Here is an 11,501-nt window from a genome sequence, read left to right on the forward strand (position 1 = left end):
GCCTGTTTCCACATCTAATCGAATCTGATCTAATCTAATCTCAACATTACTCAACTTCTCCTCAGAAGAAAATTCCTCCAAACCCAGAATCAACCTTGTGATCTTCATGTTTGAACCATTTTAATTAGCTTCCCTCCATGTGACAATACTGAAATTATCCTGTCAAAGTGTCCAATCACATCCTAAGTGACGATGACAAGGGTCACCTATCTTTCCTCAGCTTCCTTCACCTATCTGCAGCTATTGACAGAGTTGACCATATTCTCCTACTCCTTCAACTGCCACTTTTCAGTTGGGTGGGACTACACATGCTCAGTTCCTTCCTTGTCTGTCTAGAGACTAGCAATGGTGCCTCATTCTGCTCCCACGACTTTTGGACTCCCACAGGATTGATTCTTGATCCCATGACCAAGATCATCTTGACAACACCATCTCAAAATTCCCAGGCAGCTAAATCTTCACTTCTTTCTGTATTTTTTCTTGAAGTTGTACCATTAGTATCTGAAGTAAATTAGATAGAAGTGATAAGAAGAAAGAAAGGAACTTTAAGAGTCCTTGAAATGTGCTGAATGCATTCAGCAAATGGAGTGTTAGCCTTGGAGTGTGCTTAAGCATAGACGTAGTTTCTTGAACTTGTAGATTATGACTCAATTATGCCAGAATAAGGGGTCACCCATTTAAGACAGAGACGAGGAGGAATTTCTTCCCTCAGATGGGCATGAATCTGTGGAATTCTTTACCGCAGAGGGCTGTTGAAGTTGTATCATTGTGTATGTTCAGCGCTGAAATAGACAGAGTTATAATCAGTAAGGGTGTTGGAGAAGTTACCCAATTGAACAGAGACCACACAAGCACGGATTGGGTGAAATTGACAAGCTGTTTACTACATGCAATATCGCTGGTGAATTACAGTACAGTCAAGAGTAAAGAGTAAAACATAATCAACGGGAGGACCATCAGCAGTCCAGTAGCAGCAATCAGTCCGTGATTGAGTTAGAAGAGTCCGATCCTCTGTGAGAGTAGGTGCTAATGTTTCTCATCCTGACATCAATGGGTTTCCATTGTGGTTTGTCCACAAACAAGCATGGTACCTTGGTGCCTTTCAGTCTGAGCCTCCTTTGTGGAATTCCAGTATGTGTGAGGAGCGAGGCAGCCTTTAGGGCTTCAGGAGCAATTGTGCTTACTGAAGGCTAGGAAGTCTATTGTCAGGCTGTCTCGGGAAGTGTAATCCCTAGTCTGGAAGCGGCTTGAGTCATCTCTCGTTTGCTGCCTCGTGTCTTAGTTAGTCTGTTTGGTCAAGGCTGAGGCACTCTGGGAAGTTTCTGTTGTGGCTTAGGCAGACATGCTTCCTTATGTTCTTTGTAGCCATGCTGTGGGTGGACAGGGAAACAGATTTTCTCCCACAAAGAGAATCAAGGGTCATTGTAAAAGGCAAAAAGTTGTGTTGAGGATTATCAGATCAGCCATGATCTCTTTGAATGGTGCAGCAGACTTGTCGTGAAACAAACTCGCAGCTCAGCACTGTCCCCATGACTTGTCTGGACTTGTCCTACCTGCCTATCTCCTTTTCCACCTATCCACTCCACCCTCTCCTCCCTGACCTATCACCTTCATCCCCTCCCCCACTCACCCATTGTACTCTATGCTACTTTCTCCCCACCCCCACCCTCCTCTAGCTTATCTCTCCACGCTCCAGGCTCACTGCCTTTATTCCTGATGAAGGGCTTTTGCCCGAAACGTCGATTTTGAAGCTCCTTGGATGCTGCCTGAACTGCTGTGCTCTTCCAGCACCACTAATCCAGAATCCATGGACTGTATGGCCTACTTCTGTCTTATGTGTTATGCTCTTACTTATCTGCTTTTGGCTCTATGTCAATAATATGATCTGGGATCTTCATTTAAGTTCAAAATACAATTAAAATTCAACTTGTTGCCATCGATATTTCCTCTGTTTTGTGGTTGTGAGGCTTGTATTAAGCTGGATATGTCCCTTGGGATCCTAGTACTCTGCTGTTTCCAAATTGCTCTCATTTGTGGTGTTTAATGACCTTCATTTGTCTGCTCTCCAGCTGCTGCTGTACAGATTTTCAGAACACTGTGTACCCAATTATGATCAATAGGTAACCAGAGAAATTGAGACAAATTAGATGCTTTGTTGTGTCATGTTGAGCCATCAGAGTGCATGATAATCAAGGTTTTGAGTTCAAAGGGCTCTATAATTACAGTCCTGTGATAATGGAGAATCTTTGACTACTGCTTACAGCTCTCTAATAGTTCAGTCCTGTGGTAATTGAGGAGTCTTGAATGCCCAGGGCTCAGTGTTTCAGTCTTGCCATCATACAAATAAATAAAATGAAAGATCTCTGTAGGTAAAACATGAAGGAAGCGCATGCAGCTACACAAAGGCAAATATCAAGCTGCAACGGGTCATAGTGCTGCCTAATCCTCCAACCTTGCTGAGAATCTAATAGAGTCATGGAGTCATACAGCATGAAAACACAATGAGGATTGTCAACTCAGCTTGGAATTTTTCCTCGGCTTTTGACCAAGAATCTTTGGATATTTGCATTCAGTTGGACAGACACAAGAGGATCAAGACAAATATGGAAATCTGCAAGAGCATCTCTCCTTTCTCAGCAGTACCTCAGACCTGTGCTGCAAAGTGACTGTCTTCTCTTCCATTGTGAGTTTACAAAGGCAGATTTTGCAATCATCTTCCAGTTGCATTACTGGGAGAGTTTTAATATCACAGGAGGCCATTCAGCCCATCATGTCTGCCCTGATTCTTTGAGCACTTTAATTGAGTCCCAATCACCTGCCTTTTCCCCCATAATCCTGAGCATCATTTCTATTTGAATAATCATCCACTGCCTTTTTCAATGTCTCAGTTGAACTACCTGATGAAGGAGCTGCACACTGAAAGCTAGTGCTTCCAAATAAACCTGTTGGACTATAACCTGGTATTGTGTGATTTTTAAACTTAATCAATTGAACATATTCCCACCACTTTCAGACAATGCACTGCATATTCTAAATACTCATTGTGTGAAAAGGTTTATTTCTCATCTTGCATTTGCTTCTTTTGCAAAACACTCTAAGTCTGGGCCCTGTTTCTCAATCCATTTACAGGAGGTAACAAAATTCTCTCTATTTACTTTGTCAAGATCTCTCATGATTTTAAAAACTTCATTAAAATCTCTTCTTAGTCTTCTCTTGTCCAAGGTGAAGAAGTCCCAACTTCTTCAATCTTTCCCCATAACTGAAGTTTCTCATTCCTGGAGACATTCTTACAAAATGTTTCTGTACTCTCTCCAATGTATTCATATTATTCCGATGATGTGGCACCCACAACTGTACACAATCCTCCATCTGAGATCTATCATGTGTCTTGTACAAATTCAACATTACCTCCTTGCTCTTGTACTCTATACCCCTATTAATAAAGCTGAGGTCAAAATCAGAAATCACATGACACCAGGTTGCAGTCCAACAGGTTCATCTGAAATCACAACTTTTCAGAGCACACCCCCTTCATCAGGGTGTAGTGGGATGGAAGATCTCACAGTTACAGAATTTATAGGCAAAGAGATCATGGACGGAGAGGTCAAAAGATCATAGAACTGGAGTGAGTGGAGTGTCGAATAATAAGTCTCTACAGGTGACCAAGAGTGTTAGATGGTGTGAGTAAAGTGTCAACAGCTGAATAACAAGCGAAGAGTTGACCTATAATTCATTTAAATGAGGCAGAGACATAAATACAAAAAAATTAAAAGTAAGGTGGTGCTGGAGGTAAATTAAATGACTGGAATAACATAATAGGTATAAAAGTTACATATCGAGGGTCTAACCAAAGTAATATGTAATCCTGAACTGTACAAATAAATTAAGGTAGAGAGATCATAACAATTTATCAAGATGATGGTGTCAAACAGGACTGCAAGGAAGATTTTACAGATATAGAACAGAATGGTCGGGTCACATGTAGCACAACATGAACCCAAGGTGAGGTCATCTTCACGGGTAAAGAACTTTTCTTCCTTTGAACTCGTGGTGAGGAATCACTGAAACAATATGTAACAATATCAACAAATTTTATTCCACCATCAGACTTACCATGGATACTCTTCAGAATCAGTCTCATTTTTGGACACAGGCATCTGCATCAAGGATAGACACTTCACCGCAGACCCATGGATAATCTCACAATGCTGCACTTCTCTAGCTTCCACCCTAAAGATACTTCCATCCCTTACGGACAAGCCCTTCACATACACAGGATCTGCTCAGATGAGGAGGAACACAATGGAAACCTAAAGATTTTGAATGACACACTCATAAGGATGGGATACAATGTTCAATTCATCGATTGCCAGTTCCAACATGCCATAGCAAAAAACTGCAACAACCTCCTCAGAAGACAGATATAGAATATGACCGATAGAGCACCCTTTGTCGTCCATACTTCCTGGAGCGGAGAGACCATGCCACGCAACAATTACCAGACAGGAATGTTCCCTCCCAGTTGGGGAACACTTCAGCGGTCATCCACAAACTTTAAAATTGTCACCTGCACACAGTCATTAATAAATATCAGAAAAAGCAAGGATCCCAATACTGACGCCTCAAGAACTCAAACACAGACCTCTTTCAGCACAAAAATGTGACCGTTGACCCTAACTCTCTGTTTCTTATAATTCAGCCAATTTTTCATCTATGTTGTTACTGTCCTTTTTATTCTATCAGCTATAACTTTCCTGACAAGTCAGTTGTGTGACATAGTATCAAACACCTTCTAAAAATCCATATACACTACATCAGCAACAATTTATTAACAACTTCCAAACTAAAACACTTCCATCTAGAAGGACAGGGCAGCAGATACATGGGAACACCACCATCTACAAGTTCCCCTTCAAGCTAGTTACCATCCAGACTTGGAAATATATCATTGTTCATTCGGTATCTCTGGGGGTCAATATCCTGGAAGTCCCTCCTAATGGCATTGTAGGTCTACTTATAGCCCAGGGACTGCAGCGATTAAAGAAGGACGTTCACCACCACCTTCTCAAGGGCAGCTAGGGACAGGCACTTAATGCTGGTCCAGCCAGTGATGTCCACATCCCATGAATGAATTTTTAAGAATGTTATTGACAGCTTCATTATTATGGGGTGAATCTAAAACTTCCAGTTGACACTGGAAGAGGTAGGTTTACAAGACTGGTTTCAATCAAATCTCCTGTTGGTTTTTCTTTGAATTTCCTAGTAAAATGTGACAATAAAAGATTATTTGTCTGCAGTTACATTGCCAGTCGTGCATGGCCACAATCCAACTCTATTATTTTGAATTGTTTAAACAGGAGCCTATTACAAAGTGTTATTTGTTGTCTTTTAAATGTTTCCTCTCCCACTTTTGCCCCCTCGTCAACAGTGGAGTTAGATTTGTCTTTCGCTATTGAAGCTGTAGTCTGAGACTAGTACCAGTACAGGTCTATTGAGAGCCTCCTCTGCTAACCTTGACCACACACAGCAGTGACTACAGTATAAAGAGACACTGAACTACTACAATGGTGTGACCTTTATCACCATCAGAGTATTGGCACTGGTGTAGCAATGCTTATGGTAGCTCCTGGTAAGGTAGTAGGCGAAAGTGAGGACTGCAAATGCTGGAGATTAGAGTCAAGATTAGAGTGGTGCTGGAAAAGCACAGCAGGTCAGGCAGCATCCGAGGAGCAGGAAAATTGACGTTTCGGGCAGGAGCCCTTCATCAGGAAACAGAATTTCCTGATGAAGGGCTCCTGCCCGAAATGTCGATTCCACCACCACTCTAATCTTGACTGGTAAGGTAATATTGAAATATTCCACAACTATTTATTACAGCTATTGATATATGCAATTATTACAGTCAAAGGCATATTAGTGGGCTAATATTAAACAATTTGGTAATAATAATAACACTTGTCTCGCTTCAGTAGCTTGCATTAATATGAAGTCTGTAATCTTTATATCTTCAGATTGTAGGTTAGGGTACAGTGATGACATCATGAGTATGACTCTGAAAAGTATACTGCATACAGTGAATCATAAGACAACATGCATAGCTATGAAGCACTTGCCAGTATTCCAACCATGAAAAGGTGCTATCTAATCGCAAGTCTTTTCTTTCTTTATCTTGTTTCATTCAGCTTTGGTGATGTCCTGCCTGTGGGTCTGTTCTTAATTAAAACAAAAATTGAGGTTCAAGAGGCAAGTGTTCCAATGTAATGTGTCAAGTGGTAACTTGTTTAGACAAATTTGCAGGCAGGAGGCTGGAAGAACACAGCCAGGCAGTATCAGGAGGTGAAAAAGTCGACATTTCAGATGTAACCCTTCTTCAGGGGTGTGTGTAGGGGAACTGCTGATAAAGGAGGTGGTGGGGGCAGGGTAGTGAAGTGGGGATAGGTGAAGACAGGTAGAGGGACGAGCCGGTTGGTCAATGGGAGGCATGAATCTGGTTGGTGGCAGGGAGGAGTGGAAGGAATGACGAAGGGCTGCAAAGGGAGTCAGGGGATGAGAAGGGAGGTTATTTTAAATTGGAGAATTCAATGTTGAGACCTCCGGGCTGTGGGCTGCCCAAGTGGAAGATGAGGTGTTGTTCCTCCAATTTGCAGTTTGGTTCATTGTGGCAATGGAGGAGGCCAAGGATGGTCATGTCAGAAAGGGAGTGGGAAGGGGAATTAAAATGGGCAGTGACTGGGAGGTTCGGTCGGCCCCTGCGGGCCTGGCTGAGATGCTCGGGGAACCATTCCCTAAGTTTACGTTTGGTCTCCCTAATGTAGAGAAGACCACACCGGGAGCACCTGATGCAGTAAACTAGGTTGGAGGAGAGACAGGTGAACCTCTGTCTCACCTGGAAGGACTGTTTGGGGCCCTGGATGGAGGTGAGGAGGGGTGGCAGGTTGTGCATCTTTTCCAGTTGCAGGGGAAAGTACCTCGGGATTCATGGCGGTCAGTCGTGCAAAGCAAGGACTGTCAAAAGGAACAGTCCTTGCGGAAGGCAGGGAGGGGTGGGGAAGATGTTCTTGACTGGTGGGGTCTAGTTGGAGTTGGCAGAAGTGTTAAAGGATGATGCGTTAGATACGGAGACTGGTGGGGAGGTAGGTGAGAACAAGAGGTCTCTGTCTTTATTGCATGGGGGATGTTAGAGCAGTGGAATGGGGGATGGTGATGTGGCAAAGGTCTGTCTGGATGATGGAGAGAGGAAAAGCATGTTGTTCGAAATAGGTGGACCTCTGGATGCTCGCAAATGGAATGCCTCCTCGTCCGAGTAGATGCAGTGGAGGCAGAGGAATTGGGAGATTGGGATGGAGATCTTGCAGAATACAAGGTGGAAGGATACAGCTTGCATGATACTGGGTGGGAGAAGGTATAGGTTGCAGGATACAGACCTCCATTACACTACTTCCATTTCTCGTTCTACTGCTGTAACCCCCACGCAATAAAGACAGAGTCCCCTGTCCTCATCTACCACCCACTAGTGTCCACATCCAATGCAACATCCTTAAACACTTCTGCCAACTCCAACTAGACCTCATCACCAAGAACATCTTCCCCTCCCCACCCCTCTCTGCCTTCCACATGGACTGTTCCTTTCAATAATCCTTGGTTTGCGCCACTCTCCCCACCGACCACCGGCATTCCCCACCCAGAGCCTCCAGGTACCTTCCTCTGCAATTGGAAAAGATGCAAGACCTGCCAGCACACCACTGTCCACCTCCATCCAGGGCCCCAAACAGTCCTTCCAGGTGAGATAGAGGTTCACTTGCCTCTCTTCCAACTTAGTTTACTGCACCAGGTGCTCTCAATGTGGTCTTCTTTACATTGAGGAGACTGAACATGAACTTAGGGAACGGTTTACCAATCATCGCAGCCGGGCACGCATGGGCTGACTGGACCTCCCAGTCACTGCCCATTTTAGTTCCCTTTCCCACTCCCTTTCCGACATGTCCATCCTTGGCCTTCTCTGTTGCCACAACAAGCCATGCCAAAAATAGGAGAAACAACACCTCATCTTCCGCCTGGACAGCCCAAAGGTCTCAACATTGAATTCTCCAATTTCATATAACCTCCCTTCCCATCCCAGACTATCTTCTAGCTCCTCCCCCTCCCTATTACTCATCCTTGCCACCTACCAGATTCATTCCTCTCATTGGCCAACCAGGTCATACCCTCTACCTGTCTCCACCTATCCCCACTTCACTACCCTGCCCCGCCACCCCTTTATCTGCAGCTCTCCCTACACCCAGCCCCATTCCTGAAGAAGGGTTTCACCCGAAACATTGATTTCTCCATTTCCTGATGCTGCCTGGCTTGTTGTGTTCTTCCAGCCTCCTGTCTGTTTATTTTAGAATACAGCATCTGCAGGTTTTTTGTCTTTTGACAAATCTGCAGCATTGTTTTGCAAATGATCAGCTATAAGGCTGTGTAACAGAGGCAACTTTAACGTTGACACATTTTAACACTGGATTCATACTCACTCTGATCTACCGGTCAAAGTCTTTTTGGTTGCTTAGCCACCAGGCGATCAGATTACAGTGTCATATTGTGGATGTTTACGAACAGATAGTGTTGTGGACACAGATTGGTTGCCAGTCATCACTCTCTACTTGATACTTTGTTTTTTGAGATTTGGAAATGCCAGTGCTGGACTGGGGTGTACAAAGTTAAAAATCACACAACACCAGGTTATAGTCCAACAGGTTTAATTGGAAGCACACTAGCTTTCGTCACCTGATGAAGGAGCGTCACTCCGAAAGCTGGTGTGCTTCCAATTAAACCTGTTGGACTATAACCTGGTGTTGTGTGATTTTTAACTTTGTTTTTTGAGTGTTACCAACTCTGGGAGGACATAACCTGAAGGCTCAACTCTTGATTTCCTGCTGACAATTGCTCGGCGCAGCAACCTTTTCCTAACACCATGAGTATATTTATAATACATAATTAATTATTTTTAAAGACATTTTTAATACCCCAAATTTCAGATCATAAATTGCTGCTTATGTCAATGCAATGCTGAAGTATTTGCCAAATCATGTGAGAGCTGTAAGGGAAAGGACCCAATGGTAATCTAAAGGCAAACAGAAACACTGGGGCCAGGGTTCAAATGCCACGGTAGCTGGTGGAATTTGAATTCAACTAACTGAAATGCTTGGAATTGAAAGACAATTGCAATACTGGTGACCATGAAATTATCATCAGTTGTTCAGAGAGCCATAGAATTGTATACCGCGCAAATAGACCCTTCAATCCAACTCATCCATACTGACCAGATATTCTAAATTAATCTAGTCCCATTTGGCCCTCAGTCCTCTAAACCCTTCCTATTCATGTATCCATCCAGATGTCTGAAATGGTGTGATTTACCTGCCTTCACCGCTTCCTCAGGCAGCTCATTCTATCTACAACACAGTGTGAAAAAATTGCCCCTCAGGTCCCCCTTTAATCTCTTCTTTCTCACCATAAACCTATGCCTTCTAGTTTTAGACTCCCTTATTCTGGGAAAAAAAGCCCTTGGCTAATCACCCTATCCATGCCCTTCATGTTTTTATAAGCCTCTATAAGGTCACCCTTCAGCCTCCAACGCTGCAGGGAAAGAAGGTCCAGCCTGTTTAGCCTCCACCTATAGCTCAAATCCACCAATCCCAGCAACATCCTGGTAAATCTTTTCTGAATCCTTTTAAGTTTAACAACATCTTTTCTCCAGTAGGGAGACCAGGATTGAACACAGTCTTCTGAAAGTAGCCTCATCAATCTCCTCTATAGCCACAACATGATGTACTCAATGCACAGACTAATGAAGGCAAACGTGCCAAACATCTTCTTCACCACCCCGATTACCTGTGACTCCACTTTCAAGGAACTATGAAACTGCATCCCAAGGTCCCTTTGTTCGGTAACATTCCCCAGGACCTTACCATGAAGTGTATAAGTTCTACTCTGATTTACTTTCCCAAAATGCAAAACCTCACACTTATCTAAATTAAGTTCCATTTGCCATTCGTAGGCCCATTGCCCCATGTGATCAAGGTCCTTCTGAGATAGCCTTGTTCACTGTCCACAACACCACCTTTATTGGTATCATTTGCAAACTTACTCGCCATACCTTCTATATTCACATCCAGATCGTTTACACAAATGATGAAAATCAGTGGACCCAGCAGCAATCCTTGCAGCACACCACTGGTCACAGTCCAAAAAACAACCCTGTACCACCACCACCCCCTATCGCCTCCCTTCAAGCCACTTTTGTATCCAGTTGACTAGCTCTCCCTGTATTCCACATGATCAAACCTTGCTAAGCAGTCCACCACATAAAATCTTGTCAAATTCTTCACTGATGTCTGTGTAGACAACATCTACTCTTCTGCTTTCATCAATCATTTTTGTCACCTCTTCAAAAACCTCAATCAAGTTACAAATGGTTGTCATCAAAAACCATCTAGTTTACTAATGCTATCTTTTTTTAAGGCAAAGAGATCTGCTGTCCTTACCTTGTCTGCATTTGGTGCCACAACCTTAAGAAGAAGAGCAGAAGTAGCCCCTTGTGCTTGCTCCAACATTAATGAGATTATGACTTGATGGAGTGAATGGCCTACTTCCACTCCCACATTTTACGGCACTGTGATTGCACCTTGATATCGGTCACCACATGTAAAAAAGGATGTAAACACACTAAAGCACTTCAGAGAACATTTACTAAACTAACACTCGTAATGGACAGGTTGTCTTCTGATGGCAGATTCAATATTTTAGGCTTGTATCTACTGGAGATAGAAGAGTAAGAGTGATTTAGTTGAAACATTTAAAATGCTGAGGGATTTTGGCTGGGTGAATGAGGAGTGGGCATTTCCTCTTGTGAGAGAATCTGGAACTAGGGGTCACAGTTTGAAGAGCTTAAAAATGTGTTGCTGGAAAAGCGCAGCAGGTCAGGCAGCATCAAAGGAACAGGAGAATCGACGTTTTGGGCATAAGTCCTTCTTCAGGAATTGTAGAGGGAGGAGGAGAGCTTCTTCAAGGAAGGCATCCTTGCAAGAGGATTCGCAGTAGGTTAAAATCAACTAGGAGAAAGTGAGGACTGCAGATGGTGGAGATCAGAGCTTAAAAATATGTTGCTGGAAAAGCGCAGCAGGTCAGGCAGCATCAAAGGAACAGGAGAATTCTTCAGGAATTGTAGAGGGAGGAGGAGAGCTTCTTCAAGGAAGGCATCATAGAACATAGAACATAGAACAATACAGCACAGAATAGGCCCTTCGGCCCACGATGTTGTGCCGAACATTTGTCCTAGCTTAAGCACCCATCCATGTACCTATCCAATTGCCGCTTAAAGGTCGCCAATGATTCTGACTCTGCCACTCCCACAGGCAGCACATTCCATGCCCCCACCACTCTCTGGGTAAAGAACCTACCCCTGACATCTCCCCTATACCTTCCACCCGTCACCTTAAATTTATGTCGCCTTGTAACAC

The 11,501-nt window shown here is 43.5% G+C and overlaps 1 protein-coding gene across 4 annotated transcripts in view; it reads right to left on the reverse strand.

Annotated features, from left to right (window-relative positions):
- The window catches only part of LOC122556529 (growth hormone receptor-like), a 209,908-nt gene that overhangs the window by 91,757 nt on the left and 106,650 nt on the right, over positions 1-11,501 (reverse strand). The window contains exon 1 of one of the 4 annotated variants that reach the window (XM_043703300.1): positions 7,699-7,771. The exons of 2 other annotated variants lie outside the window; for them this stretch is intronic. In XM_043703300.1, the coding sequence (XP_043559235.1) occupies positions 7,699-7,756 (58 nt within the window). In that variant the 5' untranslated portion in view covers positions 7,757-7,771. Of the gene's footprint in view, positions 1-4,113; positions 4,157-7,698; positions 7,772-11,501 lie in introns of those variants that run through there. One more of the 4 variants, XM_043703308.1, reaches the window with a different exon arrangement.

The sequence above is a fragment of the Chiloscyllium plagiosum genome, chromosome 2, assembly GCF_004010195.1.
Source record: "Chiloscyllium plagiosum isolate BGI_BamShark_2017 chromosome 2, ASM401019v2, whole genome shotgun sequence".
NCBI lineage: Eukaryota > Metazoa > Chordata > Chondrichthyes > Orectolobiformes > Hemiscylliidae > Chiloscyllium > Chiloscyllium plagiosum.